Genomic DNA, 16166 nt, shown 5'->3' with positions numbered 1-16166 from the left:
CGTGTCCGCTGTAAGTAATGCGTGAAGATGAATTGTTTTGGATAAACAATATCATTAGGTTCGTGAGTCATCGGTACTCGCTCCTTCATAACTTCATGCCTTAATCTCTCGATCTAATCTGAAGATGACTCGTTATTGTCGGTGAGAACGAATACATTCAAAGATGAATTAATTTTTTACAAGTGGAGGCAATTTAAGTACGGGCGAATCCCATCTGACAACCTTCAGCGACGGTTGGACTTATTACCTTCTGAAGAATGGAAAATAAAGTACTACAAGGATGTAAAAATCTCTTGTCTCATGCTGATTGTTCTTTGTGAATGGTCAAGCTTCAGAGAACAGTGAAAAATTAAGAATTGCCTGTTATACGTGGTGACGTGTGAAGGTAATTAACAAAGACGAGGATACAAAAGCAGCCGTCTGCGCAAAGAACCATCACAACCCTTGCCAAGATGAGCAAACTGTCGTCTGCATTGCTCCTCCTGGTGTGCTGCGGCCTCGCTGCAGCCCACTTCCACATCAATCGGTGTTTGCCCGTGCCGGGGAAGTATCCATTTGACGAGGAAAAGGTACGTTTGCATCTTTGAATCAAGACCACTCAAAATACTAGTCTTCCTTTATACTTAATAAGTTATACATTTTGACTATTCCTCGAGTAGTATAGCTTTCGGACTCAACTTCTGCTTGCTATATCCTGGGTACACTTTAGCAATGTCTTGCAAGAAAGTCGGTAAAATTTGGGATAATTTATAGCAGTGATGTCAAAGCAAGCGCATTTTTCTGACCTTGATGTCGTGCGCGGGCAGCAAGCGCTAAGTATGTATGTATACGAATAAGCAACATGTTGGATTAAGAAAACAGTGGTGCACAAACTTCAAACGGAACGTGAAATTTTATGTCGTTATTTTTATATGGCTTCTTTCTGTTTAATATTATCTATATTGTCTGTAAAACAAAAGTACTAACACTGATTTCTTAATATTGCACTTGTGTTTTAAATCTTAATAACATAATAGAGAGTTAAGAAGGAATATTCACTTAAATTCCATAGTAGTATATAGTATTATATTGTATTAAGTGGATGAAACACATCATTCATAAAGAAAGTAATATTCCAAAGAAAGAGATTGAGTATGACATGATAAGTTGGAATTTATATTGATGGTATCTTTAGCCTTATAAAAGTAATCAATAAACTAATCAAAACAATATTACAGTACAAAGCAAAGTTACCTAGGTACTGTATCTGTTTTAAGTGTAACTAATATTACATAACAAAACTCTTATCGCATTATGCTTTTAAGGTGATATTTGTGAGCAACTTCCTATCATCAGAATATTAAATTATTTTCTCGAAATCTGCTAAAGCTATAGAGCTGAAATTTTTACAACACATGGGCACGTATCTTTTGCTTATGATGTAACAGTAGTTGCTTTGTTAATTCATTTCCTTACAAACAATTTCCATGCGAATATTTTCAAAATTTTCAATACACTATCTTCAGTAATACGTATATAGCCTACGGTATATTAGATTTACGAAAACATTCTGTAAGGCTACTAAATAAATAGGCATATACCTGAAAATTTCACTTTTCTATTCGAAAAGTTGAGAAAATATTTCTTTTGAATAAAAAAATCAAACTTGTGAAAAATGAGCATTAAAATTAAAACTTACATTCTTATAATGCAGTTATACTTCTCAGGCAAATCTAAAAATTACCATGGATACAGTTTTAATAAGTTCTCTTCCCTTTATCTATTGAATCAGTGCTGGCCATCCCTGAATATAGCTCGACCAAGAGGCATATACCACCACTTTTGTCTGTCTCTTTCCTTTCCGCTGTAAAGCGCTCAGGGTCTCCTGGGCTCTAAAGCGCGCGCTTGCTCCTGTGGGCATCAATTGACATGACTGATTTACAGTCTTAAAAATAAGTATTTTTTGTAACAGCTTCTTTTAGCATCTTTTTGTCATAGTTACTGCACTATGATTCGAAAGGAAAACTCAGCTTTGACGATCGTTTGTAAGTTTTAACTTTCAATTGTTTTTCACAATGCACACAATTCTTTGGTTGTTCTGAAGTAAGTTATATTCTCTACAAAACTGAACACTTTTTCTACACTTTCTAGTGGTTATATAATAGCTATCCACGTTAATGTGAGTCCTATAATATACTCCACGCATTGCACTGTTTTACTAGTACTGGCTTCAATATTTATTTATTTTAGTAGGTTGTTTTACGACGCTTTATCAACATCTGAGGTTATTTAGCGTCTGAATGAGATGAAGGTGATAATGCCGGTGAAATGAGTCCGGGGTCCAGCACCGAAAGTTACCCAGCATTTGCTCATATTGGGTTGAGGGAAAACCCCGGTAAAAACCTCAACCAGGTAACTTGTCCCGACCGGGCCACCTGGTTTCGCGGCCAGACACGCTAACCGTTACTCCACAGGTGTGGACTGGCTTCAATATTGCACGTATTCATGGAAGTAATATCTTCTACTGACAGTACTGTCAATGAGTAGGAATTTATAAGCTCTCGACCTATTTGGTACTATGTATACTGTCTTCTAGTGTTTTGTTTATAAACTATTATCATAAAAATAGTCGTTATTCTACAGATAGATGATTTTGACTGTTGATTTGTAACTTGTCTTGGCTTAATAGCTAAGGTGTCGGACAAATAGATAAATAATAAGATGCAAAGGTTCTTGGATAGAATCCCAACGTCGCCAGTGGTGAGTAAATAAGTAAAATATAATGTAGCTGATATATCGGTATATAATTAGAATGTAATTGTAAATACATACGATATGAAGAAGAGAGAAAACGAGAGGAGAGAAAAATAGAAGTAAAGGAAAGAAAGGAAGTAGAGAACGAAGAGCGAGAGGAGATAAAAGAATAATTTTAATTAAATACTCGTATTTCGGTGGTAGTGACGTCATCAACGACATACCTTTCCATCGTATCTTTAAAATTACCCAAATTTCAAATGATTTGAAGTACCGTACTATAATTCTTACTTAACTTCATAATTTTTTTACAAGTATTCCATTCAGGTAGTCCGTACAAGTGAAGAAATACAATTACTATCATCTTCTGTCAAACGGTTCATATTATGTCTTCCTCATCACTTACGCTGTCTGCAGAGATCATCGCCCCGAAGCTGGACTCATTTTAAATTTTAGTGAAGGGGAGAGGATGGTATTTTTTAAAACTTTTTTCCTATTTTTTGTAATATTTTAATTTTTTGTATGTAGAGAGCTCATAGCTATAACAATTCAACCAAATATAAATATTTTGAAAAAAAAAAATTGTTTGGGGGCCCAAATTTGAAAAAAAAAAATACCCAATGCAGGATTGTACTAAAACCGATATATCTAAACCGTTTTTAAAGATAGATTCAAACGGTTTTTTGCAATGTATTTGCAAAAGTATGTTCTACAAACTGTCTGTAACAGAATTTTGATATTAGTCCCTACGTTTGTAAAATGAACAATTAAAATTTAATAACAATTTTCTGATTTCCTTTCTTGCAAACAAAGGGACGTATTTTTTAAATGAAATCAATTAACAAAATTCTGTTACAGAGAAACGTTTCCTAATAGTCTAAAGAATGTGTGTTCTAAATTTCATGCATGTATCTTTAATAGTTCAGAAATTATATCCATTTTTGTCTGGAAATGTAGCAAAAAAATGAAGTTACTGGAAACCGATAAATGTGGGCATGCGATTTAAAAATCCATAGCGCAGGAAGTTTAAAAATGACGTCTCAACATCCGATAAGGGCACAAATACTCACAAAGTGTTATCCAATGCATTCCACACATATCAAAGAGTATTTTAAAGAAAAAAAAAATGAAAATTTAATTTACCGGAAACAACAATAAAAGTTGGCGAGGAAGTTTAAAAATGGCGACTCAACTTGCGATAAGAGCACAAATACCCACAAAATGTTATGCTATGAATTCCACACATATCACAGAGTATTTTAAAGATTTTTTTTAATTTACTCATTTTTACCAAAAAATACCATCCTCTCCCCTGAAGACACTATTTACCAAAAAATCTCTCAAAAGCACTTCAACTTCATAAACGTTCTTTTAGTTTTCCCTTCTTGTATTTCTGAAACAAGGATTCAGTATTGTAAAATATATTTCTGTCTCTATGCATTTGAAAGACAACAGTATAAAATGCAATTTTTGTTTGACATAAATGCGTACGACACTTTTATTAAAGCACTAACACTTTAAAACCCAGTTTATGCTTACAATTTGAACACAACAACTTTTTTTTTTTTTGGCAACGCCACCAAATCAAATGTGTCTCTCTTTTCAGTCACCGTGTAACTCTTAACAAACGCAGCCAGCACAGATCTGTACTGGAGTTGCTGGTATGTGTAGCAAATGTGTGTGAACTGTGAAAGTAGGTCAATAACCCCTCATGGACAGTAGACAAGAGCGAGAAAAGAGAACTTCTTACATTTAATTGATGCACTTATGCTGTAGTTTCCGTGGTGTAGTGGTTATCACATCCGCCTAACACGCGGAAGGTCCCCGGTTCGATCCCGGGCGGAAACATTTTTTTAAATTTAGTACTTCATCCATGTAATTAAGCCTTCACTGCAAACAATTATCAATTATAGATTTCTTGTATTACTATATAATTACAAGCTCTAGTGCATAAATGCCTAATTTATATAATATAGTAATCTTTCGATATCTTGAATTAGAAAACAATTTCTGGCTACAGCCCTAAACAAAAGAGACATAAATTCTCTGCCGCCTGAAGTCAAGGGCTGCCGAACTTTGATTTCTTTTAAATATAAATTAGAAGAATATCTTATGATGAGTTGCCAGACCTAGTTCATTGCAAATATTAATGCAATGTATTCAACTGTGTTTATTTTCTATTTTTTGTGTCTTATTTTTATTGTGTACACTTAATTCAATCGTCTTTTTCATGTTATTGTGTAAATATTTTCTTCTAATTTAATGCTCATATGTTTACCGCAACGTTCTTTTTTGTGTATTCTTTATTCAGATATCTGTTTATGACTACTATGTAAATCGTGTTCATTTAACATCTACTATATATATATTTATTATGACTATTATTATTATTATTATTATTATTATTATTATTATTATTATTATTGTATATATTTTGTGTGAATTCTACTTGCTTGTAATTTAATAATATGTATTCCAATGTGTTTATTATTGTTTATCGAGTACATTTTATTGAATTATCGGCTTATGAGAAATCTCTCACATATACTTTCTAATTTTATTCAGAAGAGATTGCACACGTTTGTTATTTTTGGTTCAGAAGTTATAAGTCACTAAAATTATAAAGGTATATATGGATCGCTCTTTACATAATTTTCAACTCTTCACGGAACACCAATACATATTTTGCGTAACAGTGTCTATGCAACAAAGCCTGTAGTTGTTTACAATATTCAACAGCTGTGTTTCTATAGCATGCGTGATCTTGAAGACAAATTTTCTAGAAAATCATAAATATGTTAGTTACAATAGTATAATTAATTCCAAATAGGTATGAATAGCCTAGCAGTTACTATTTTGGAATTTTTGGAACAACTGGATAATACCCACGGCAGAGCAATGTGGATAGTCGACGTTACTCGCTGGCCACTAGTCACCGGGCCGTACCGAGCCGTGTCAAACAGAAGACAATCGAAATGGTGGTAGTAAAATTCGCAACTATATTCTTAAATAAATCACTCTATTAGTCAAGTGCAAGATTTATGCAGTACAACGACGATGTTTTGAATGCACTAAAAGAAAATGTTTATGTAGTAAGATCTTAAATTAGGTTATGACAACGAAATAAAGAGGGAAAAGGTGTGGTTCACGGAAAATCATTTAAATAACGGAAAGTAAATTTCCGGTTAATGTTCACCAAAGCATTAAGTACATAATTATGACCGCATTGCAGTTTTATTTGTGGCCTAGAGAAAATACGAAAAAAAAAAAAAAAAAACCTTTAAGGGGCCATGAAATTATTCACCGCTTTAATTATATTACCGTCTATCAATATTACGAAACAAAAACTGTCATAAAGGCCATGACCGACTAGAAACATCGATACCGAAGAGATAAATCCATTTGGCCGTGATGAAACAAAAGAAAATGCGAGAGAGATTTTAGTTTGAAATAAAATGGACACACAATTTTGATGACCATACTGCTAGTAACTGGAGATCGCTTGTAAGATCTGTCTTAATCTTCTATGTATAAATGTCGTCCAAGCAAGTTGGTGGTCCAGGGAAAAATCATTGCAATAGATGAGAGTAACAGTGGTGCTATCTCACAATAATGTTCAGAACGAAGGAGGTAGAGAGAAAAAGAAACAAATTTCTGCTTCTAACGACACCACAGACCAAAATCATGTTCTTATGTTGGCAACATTGTGCAAGTAGTTAAATTTGATGGTAAACGTAACGGCATGGTTCAAAGCTACCGTGGTAATTCTCCAGTATAGCGGAATTTTTTGGTGGAATTTGTAAAGAAGCAGCAATGTTTCGAAGATATATTTAAAAATCTTAAATTCTACATCTAATACGAATTGCGTCTGTTGTAGTTCTCAGGAGAGTGGTTCTCTGTGGCCAACGCAGTCACACCCAAGAAGTTCAACAGCGCGATAACATGTGAAAAGGTCCACTACAAGGCAGACAAGATGGGCAACGTTTCCCGAGTGTACATCGACGCGATGCTTAAGCTGTCCGATGGCACCGAGAAGAAGATAGAGGGCAAGGGAGAAGGCGTCATGCCTGGGGTCACCTCCTGCACCAACATGGCGTACAAGTCCTCTGAGGATGAGAAATTCCGCAGTAAGTTAATGTTATTTGATCTTACGAGGAAATTCTTAGTGCCGATTGTATAAAGCATTTACTCTTAGATCAGAGGTTAAATTGATCCTCGTTCTAGCTGAACTTGGAATTTTATGTTGTATAAAGTATAATCTGAGATTAATTTGTCTTAAACTAAAGTCAACTTTGACTGAAGAAATTTCTCCGATTAATGAAAGAGTAATGGAACGGAAATATCATATGTACTTCGGTACATTAAAATAATATTCTCCGATTAAGTTAGATGATCCAAGTTCAGTTATTTCTTTTCTGTTTGAAATATATGAGTGGCAGATTGTGCAAAAAGAATAACCATTATTATTAATATTATTAGATATGGCAGGACATTTATATATATATATATATATATATATATATATATATATATATATATATATATATATTTCAATTTCTTTGCCTTAATACTCAACAATTCTTATATTTTATAAGGCTTTATCGTGTTCAGCAGTATCAAGTAACATAACCTATATTATATTATGTTTATAACAACTATTAATTATTAATGGATATGATAGGTACATTCATAAATTTTCAATTAACTGTATTACTAAACGAAAATTGTCGTTCTATAAAGCTTTATTATGTTTAGCAGTATCAAGCACCATAACATAACAATTTGGAGAGCGGTCAACCTTCTTATTGTCCGCCATTATCTACAATGCACAAAACAAACAAGTGTATCCAACAAAGTGTACGGAAAGTCGCCAAAAAGTAATTGGAAAGTCGCTAGATTTCTCATTATCAACAAAGAAAAATTAAATTTTTGTCACTATGGGGTGCTAAAAAGGTCGCTAAATCCCTATTTAAGCCATGTAAAAGTTAAAAGAAATTGTCGTTGGAAAAGAGTTAAAGTCGCTACATTGTCAGCACTGAACAACCTATGCAACATGGCCCGCGCATCACATACTTCACCTGTTTATGCGATGTTGCCAAGTCCTTTTTACGTGAACTTAGATTGCATTTGAACCATGGTAATTTGATCGCAGAAAAGTTTTATACAATAGAAGAAGTGTCTGAACTCGGTTCACTTTCCGATCTTCGATCAAAGTTGATCTTTAGTCAGGGAGTTTTATACAATTGGGCCTTAATGAACCAATGTTGAAACCTCCCCTCAAACTGTGCTCATATGTAGCAGATCTGCGCACCATAGGATGGTCTTCAGTCAGCGAGCACAGTATGTTGTGTGCCCGCGCCCTTGTTTCGATATCACGTGATGTGATAGCGTAGTAATTTAGGGAGAAGGGCAACTCATCTCCTCTCTCCAAGTATGCGCCGTTGTTTGTAGAATTTCACTTTCTTACATTTAATGTATTTTGTCTATCAACTGTTGAGATTTAATTGTGCACGCGATTAGTGTGCAGAATTTGACATTAACTCGTTAACATTTTCCTTGGCAAGATCATTATGGTCGACCTGGTTGACGAGTTGGTATAGCGCTGGCCTTCTATGCCCAAGGTTGCGGGTTCGATCCCGGGCCAGGTCGATGGCATTTAAGTGTGCTTAAATGCGACAGGCTCATGTCAGTAGATTTACTGGCATGTAAAAGAACTCCTGCGGGACAAAATTCCGGCACATCCGGCGACGCTGATATAACGTCGGCAGTTGCGAGCGTCGTTAAATAAAACATAACCTAAGGCGGGCGAGGCAGTTACCTTCAGACTCGTACCAGTTAGGACTCTGGCAATTTTTAATAACAAATTCCACATATTTAGTATTTAAAATCATATATTCGTTTGTGCGAGTTCGTGCGTATTTGCTTGTTTTCCGCACAAAACCAATCCGCGGAAAGTCTAAAATTCCACATTCAGTATTCCCAACGTAACACACATAACAATTTCCCTCTTCTTACCGCTTAAGTGACATATTGATTTTACTGCTTTAGGCTTTTAACATATTATTTTTAGAGACGTTCAATATAGTAATAATTATAAATTGGAAACTTACCACTGCAATTTCACCTAAATTGCACTGTTAATTATTGTTTTTAAATATTTGCGAAAATTAAGTAAACTCTACAACTCCACTATAAGGAAGCCGTGAGAAAATCAACACGATTCCAGACTCATCATAGACTGGGGGAAAAAAAAGACAGACGTATATCACGGCCTGCTGGAGTATAGTAAACACAGAAAACATTTTAAAGCAACAATGTTGAAGATAGATATTTTTGTTTTGTAAATTTGCCGTCATTGAACAGAAACCAAGATGGAGATTTCATTGCAACTAATTAGAAATTCGTCTTTCAGGGATGTAATAAACGATCTTCGCACAAAATAATGTACGATACACGAGCGGTATGTTTTCTTTCAATTCTCGGAAATTATAAAAGCTCAACTACGTTTCGCTTTTTCAAACTTTTCCTCGAACATGAAAACTTCAACATACCGCTCTTGTAACGCATATTACTATTACAGTTCTGCAGTGCCTGGGAAAAGTGACGTAAGTCAGTTTCCGCAAACAATTTTTTTAATAATTTGTTGACAATTTACGGAACACCTGCTCGCTTGGGAAAAGGGACATAAGTGTTTCTCCCATTACAATAATTCATACAGAAGAAAATCAAATCGACATAAACCAGTGTGAAGACAGTTTTTTTTCCTTCTCCTGTAAAATTTAACATTTTTGACTTCTGCCACTTTTCCCGCACACTACAGAGTTCTAAGTTGATTTTAGATTAAGTTTTGACCTATGTAGGCCCCTTTTAAAAACCGAAGTCCGAACATTATATGTCTGTGTGTTAGATGTTCAAATCAATTATATCATACATTTGATATAGAAGTGAAAAGACTTTGTTATAAAATATTACAATTTAAACTCTTTTTTTTTCTTTCTTATTTTAATTTTTTCTTTTCTTTTTTTTTTTTTGTTCTTCCTTCCTTTCTTTGTTTCGTCTTTTGTTTGCACTTCTGAGACAACACAGGATAACACACGATGACAAACACCCAGTTCTATGATCGGAAGTTAAATCTCCTCCATATTTAAAGTCATTAATTGCTTATTCTTCTGTAGCCCGTGTGAGGATTGTTATTGGAGGATTAGTTCACGTTATTGGGGAATTTGTGGATCTTATGTTTTAATAATTCCTTGTCCACGCCGGAACTCGAACCACGGACCGCTTGTTAGAGAAGCTAAAAAACTGTCCGCACAGTCACAACAGCAGATTCAGTGCTTTAACGCCACATGACAATTTTACATTTTACTGCCCAAGCACACTTCAGTTGCTTCGCAACATGTATACAAGTTTGCTAATATTTAGTGAATGATAATGAAATAGTACATTATGCAACGAGCCTATAATGAAGATAATTAAGAAGCGAGTATGGATATTTATGAAACGAGCGCAAGCGAGTTTCATAATTTTCATACGAGCTTCTTAATTACCATTATAGGCGAGTTTCATACGACTTTTTATGCTCGACCATATCTCTAACTTGATATTATTAATTTTCTTTGTATCTGACCTTGACGAATGTCCCGTATGTTGTGAGATGTGCGCAGACGCGAAAGTATTGATTTTTTTTCCGAGGAACAGATGTTCACATTGACCTTGCTAGGCCATAAGAACCTACAGAGATAACATTGAAATTAAATTAGACATTGAAAAACGAGATGACAAATTGAATTTATTTGAATATTATTTACAATTAACGCTAATTATTATAGTAACAGAACATAACCTTCTGAGACAGTATTGGATTTCCAGCCTCCGTGACTTTTCGCTAATTCTCTTTCGATTGCATATCCGAGAATAATCGATACTTGCGATTTTATAACGGTAGAAAGCTGACCTGTCATTGGCTGAACATTTGTAACCTAAGTCGTCATTGGCTGAAAGACCTGACCTTTAATGAATAGGTGTACTTTAATGACATGCATTAAAGGTCTGCTACCAGGTGTATAATTACTACATTTCGGCATGGTCGAGCACAAAGGTTTTTAAAATCACTGAAATTACATTATCTCACACTTCAAATATTGCACAAAAATATCTACTTTGGTCATAGGTCTAAGTTTTGCACAGCACGTAATTTTATTGCACTTGAAAAAAAACTTTCGATGTTCAATTATCAACGTTTTACTTCTTGATCCACTAAAAACTGTATTATAATATTGGAATAATGAGACAATTGACAAAAAGTAAACTCAACAGTAAAAAAAAAAAAAAAAAAAAAAAAAAATACATCTTCTGAAACAGACTACAGCCAATGCTTTTAGTATGTTTACTATGACAAGAGACTAGGAACTAACTTTCTAAAACAGACTACAGCCAATGCTTTTAGTATGTTTACTATGACAAGAATCTAGGAACTAACTTTCTGAAACAGACTACAGCCAATGCTTTTAGTATGTTTACTATGACAAGAGACTAGGAACTAACTTTCTGAAACAGACTACAGCCAATGCTTTTAGTATGTTTACTATGACAAGAGACTAGGAACTAACTTTCTGAAACAGACTACAGCCAATGCTTTTAGTATGTTTACTATGACAAGAATCTAGGAACTAACTTTCTGAAACAGACTACAGCCAATGCTTTTAGTATGTTTACTATGACAAGAGACTAGGAACTAACTTTCTGAAACAGACTTCAGCCAATGCTTTTAGTATGTTTACTATGACAAGAATCTAGGAACTAACTTTCTGAAACAGACTACAGCCAATGCTTTTAGTAAGTTTACTATGACAAGAATCTAGGAACTAACTTTCTGAAACAGACTACAGCCAATGCTTTTAGTATGTTTACTATGACAAGAGACAAGGAACTAACTTTCTGAAACAGACTACAGCCAATGCTTTTAGTATGTTTACTATGACAAGAATCTAGGAACTAACTTTCTGAAACAGACTACAGCCAATGCTTTTAGTATGTTTACTATGACAAGAATCTAGGAACTAACTTTCTGAAACAGACTACAGCCAATGCTTTTAGTATGTTTACTATGACAAGAGACTAGCAACTAACTTCCGAGCAATCAAACTCTCAGCTGAGCTGTCAATCATCTGGCCACTGTATAAAAGTCCAACCACGGCTATGCCAAATGCCACCTATGGTTTACTTCGACATGCCTGACCTAGGGAGACAGATCTAAGTTCGTTGACCTCTTACGAGAAGAAATACCACTGTGTTAGCGGCGATGTTGCCAGACTACTGAAACTTCCAACTTAAATTTCTAATTAACCGTGCATTTAATCACAAAACGCAACATAGGTTTACTATTCATTTAAGTGTACCCTATCGTCCCTTTTAAGCTGCAAGGTTACTTCACTTCCACCCTATGTATCTTAAATATAAATATATACAATATACAGGGTATACATGGGCTATTCCATCTCAAATCGACCGAAATATAGAGAAAATTGACCTTGCAATTTTTAAATACAATGAAACTTTTTCTGTCCGTTGACAACTGTGATATAATGCTTTGTGCAAAGTTTGAGGCATCAGAACTTCATAGTGTTTAAATTAAAAATATTTAAATTTATCGTATTTTTATAAAATTAGCAACTTTAAACTGTTGTGACTCCGAAACCCTTTCACCCAATGATCAATGATGTTGAGAAATTATAAAGTTTATATTGACGTGTAAACAGTTTTTATTGCTTTTTATGGAAATGGAGAAATTTAGATTTTTCTTCATTAAGACGCCTTTGCCCACGAAAAAATATTTTTAAAATATATGGTTAGATTCCGCATTGAAAGTACAAAGAAACACATATTTTTTACTGGTGCACCGTTGATAAGAAAGTATTGAAAATATCAAATAAAGAAAATAAATAGCACGCGCGCGAGCTAACCAGCTGACTGTAGGTAGTCGAGACAAGCAAGGCCAGGAGACAAACACGTGATGTGTCGTCTAGCAGTCATGGCTGGGCTAGCTTTATCACAAGTTTTCATAAACACAGGAGTAAAATGACGCCCAATGCTCGCTTATCTTCAGCTCTCGGCCAGTGCTTGGGGTACTGCGCCGTTCAAGTCTAGGCGTGTGAAAATAATTTATTTAATACCCTTGAAACTTATTGCCGAGCCACTAAGCAAACAATGCCGAATCCCTCTTAATTTTTTTTGGGGTTATTTTACGACGCTGTATCAACATCTAGGTTATTTAGCGTCTGAATGAAATGAAGGTGATAATGCCGGTGAAATGAGTCCGGGGTCCAACACCGAAAGTTACCCAACATTTGCTCATGTTGGGTTGAGGGAAAACCCCGGAAAAAACCTCAACCAGGTAACTTGCCCCGACCGGGATTCCCTCTTAATAATGCAAGGTTTTTTTCGCAATATTTTTTTACATTTTTTACAAATGGGCAAAAAGCCTAAAAGTAAGTAAAATCAGATTATCTGTTTCTCTGTATACAATAAAAATAAGGATTACTTCTTATCATAACCTACTAGACGTCAGCTTCAAAATGAGCTCCGGTTCAATGTTCTGCAGTAAATGGTTCCAGAGTTCTGAGCGCTGAAAGAGGCTTGTTTTTATAAAATACGCTAAATTTGTCGCTCAATAATACGAAAACCGTTTAACTTTCGATAGTGTATTTTAGAAAATGCACTCTCCTCAGCACCTTGTATAAATAGGGAAAAAATTAGAGTATTAAAAAAATGCGAGGTTTTTTACTGATCGATTTCATATGGAATAGCCCACATGCATATTACTTAATGACTTAATGTTACGGTTGTCACTCTTGTTGCGGTTGCATTGTGTTGTTTAATATTTGTAAGCCTTGCACTGTGTCTATGAGCTACGTTATTTAAGAAGGTACAGTATTGGTTCAAAGTTCAAAGATGATGCTAATTGTTATAATGATCATGGTGGTGATGGTGATGATGATGATGATGATGATGCTTTTTTGTGTTCACAGAAGTGATGAAACAATCAATTCTGGCGACGGACTACGAGACATATGCCCTGGTGCACGCCTGCAAGGAATTCTACGATGACAAGACTGACATGTTCACGAAATTCGTTGTTAATGAAATATGGAGTCGATCTAAGACCCTGGATGAAGAAAAGCTCAAGACGCTCAAGTCCGTGATGAGTGGCCTCAACATTGACGACGACAAGTGGGAGCTGATTGACAACGCAGCCTGCTAAATATGGTTACTTGCTTCTCCGAAATGTGTCTTTTCTGTTATATACTAACATGCTTCCAATCCACGTTATATTATATTAAGCAAGTCAGTATGTTCTTGTATCTCTAATCAAATAAAGTTTCGTGTTGTCTCATGAAGTGATATGAGAAGTAAATTTGTACAACTATTCCCTCCTGAGAATCAGGATACTAAGCTACAGTAGAACCCCGATTATCCGTCACCCTATTAACCGATTGGTGGATTAAGGTATATGTACACCTTGACATTCAAAAAATGTTGTTTTGTATAATTTTGCTCTGTAAAATTTTTATACAATTGAGAATGGTACCAGAAAGAGAATGAAGTGAACAGATCCCTTGAAATTATGTCTAAATTGTTTATAAAAATTATTTTGTTTATAATTTTGACGTGCAACTTGAAACATGATAGCTCATGCAGTTTTTAAGATAGAGCCACACTTTTTTCACTGTTTTATAGCTAAAACTATTCTTTAGTGCCTGACATAGACCTATTTTTTATTTTTATTTACATTAATTACATATTACCATATATGTAACTTACAATAATATTTTATGTTGCATAAATCATGTAAAAATCCATAGATAATTATTAATTATATTAATGTTATTTTACTCATTGCCAGGCACTGGGGGACATTTCAGGCTTCAAAATGACACCAATATCTTCTTGGTATCATCATATTTGACTGAGATATCATATTTGAAAGAATTAAATATTCTAAAATTACTATTTACAGGAAATGAGCCACAAACTTTCAGAGCCTAGAAGACTCCATCACCCCTTAAGCAGCTTCATGTCGGTCCAGTTTCAGCTTCTTTCTGCCTCTCAAATACCTCCGCCTTGTTTTAACTTCAGGTGTTGAATGTTTTTTTTTGGCATTTTTGTCCCTATTTCCATTGATGCAACAAATCCTGCGATGGTGTTTGTCCCAGGGTTTATGCTCATCCTCCTCAGAATTTTAATTTCTACTTTTGGACTCTTATTAAAATGACGTACAACATCATTGACACACAAATTTAGTTTTATGACTAACAGTAAACGATTATATATTACTTCATTATGTAAAAAAGTTTTTTCAATCTAATGATCATGCCCAGATATCTATGCATCTTTTTCGGGACTAGAAAGAAGTTTATTTTACAAGCAATGCTGGACGAGGGGATTGACAGCTACGAGGATCACTCCAAAAGTAATGCACTCCGAAAAGTAAGTGACCGTGGCTGATGACGCAGCATTTTGGAAAATGGGACTTATCTGAAAAACCATAAGGCATAAATCGAAAATTCTTATATCAAATTAAAGAGGAAGAAATTCTCTATTAAAATAGTTATATTTTGAAAATTCTAATTTTTCATCATTTTTCGCCTTTTTGTGGGTGTACATATAATATACCTTAACCGTCTTTCTTTTTTTTTTTGCTGCAGAAATATATTAAGTGCTGTACATTGTATTAGCACGTTATTTATTGTTTTACAGAGTGTTATTATAAGCCTTTTTCCTTTACACAGTATAGTCTAGTGTTCGAATTGTCGTCCTGTGTAACTTCTATATGAAAATTTAATTTAATTTAACGTTTTGTATGGGTGTCGAAAGTTATCTCATTGTGCTAAGAATAGAAAAAAAGTGTATATAATTAAATGGTTTGGGGAAAGAGAAACCGTGGCTCATCTCGCATCAGAACACGAGATTGGAGTGTATAAAGTAGGCCTACGTAAATCTACAACACGAGACCTTCGTTACTCATATCTTTCCACAGACAGCCATTCCAAAGAGTTTTCTTGCCCCTTAAAAAATCCTGTTGTTGATAACCAGACTTAAATCAGTGAACTTCTGATCCGCTATCTAAACGCAACACTAGGAAGGGTATTACGAAAGTGTAAAAATATTATTCACTAAATTTACGAAAATCTTTTATGGTACGGATTATCCGATTTTTTCGATGAACCGTCCAGCCCATCCCCTTCATTACTACGGATAATAGAGGTTCTACTGTATTTATGTAGGCCTAAGAGAACCGGACACCTTCTATCTTGACAATGTAAAATTTACAAAGTTTTGGTACGCTCAGCTCTTAAACTATTAAGGATAGAAAGTTCAAATTTTAGGACAGCATTGTTGATACTTCTATCTGTCTATCAAATATAATAGAATTG

General features: G+C 34.6%; 1 protein-coding gene and 1 non-coding gene across 2 annotated transcripts; both read left to right on the top strand.

Moving 5' to 3' along the window:
* Window positions 1-410: 410 nt before the first annotated feature.
* LOC138707675 (apolipoprotein D-like) lies at window positions 411-14133 on the top strand. The gene is made up of 3 exons (XM_069837461.1): window positions 411-569; window positions 6611-6860; window positions 13761-14133. Exons 1-3 carry the CDS (start codon window positions 453-455, stop codon window positions 13991-13993), a joined length of 600 nt encoding a protein of 199 aa, XP_069693562.1. The 5' UTR covers window positions 411-452; the 3' UTR covers window positions 13994-14133.
* On the top strand, window positions 4509-4581 carry TRNAV-AAC (transfer RNA valine (anticodon AAC)). The gene has a single exon. It is a non-coding gene; the product is annotated as a tRNA-Val (tRNA).
* Window positions 14134-16166: the final 2033 nt, after the last annotated feature.

This window comes from Periplaneta americana, chromosome 1 (genome assembly GCF_040183065.1).
Source record: "Periplaneta americana isolate PAMFEO1 chromosome 1, P.americana_PAMFEO1_priV1, whole genome shotgun sequence".
NCBI lineage: Eukaryota > Metazoa > Arthropoda > Insecta > Blattodea > Blattidae > Periplaneta > Periplaneta americana.
The sequence above is the reverse complement of the archived record's forward strand: the minus strand, read 5'-3'. Positions and strand labels throughout refer to the sequence as shown.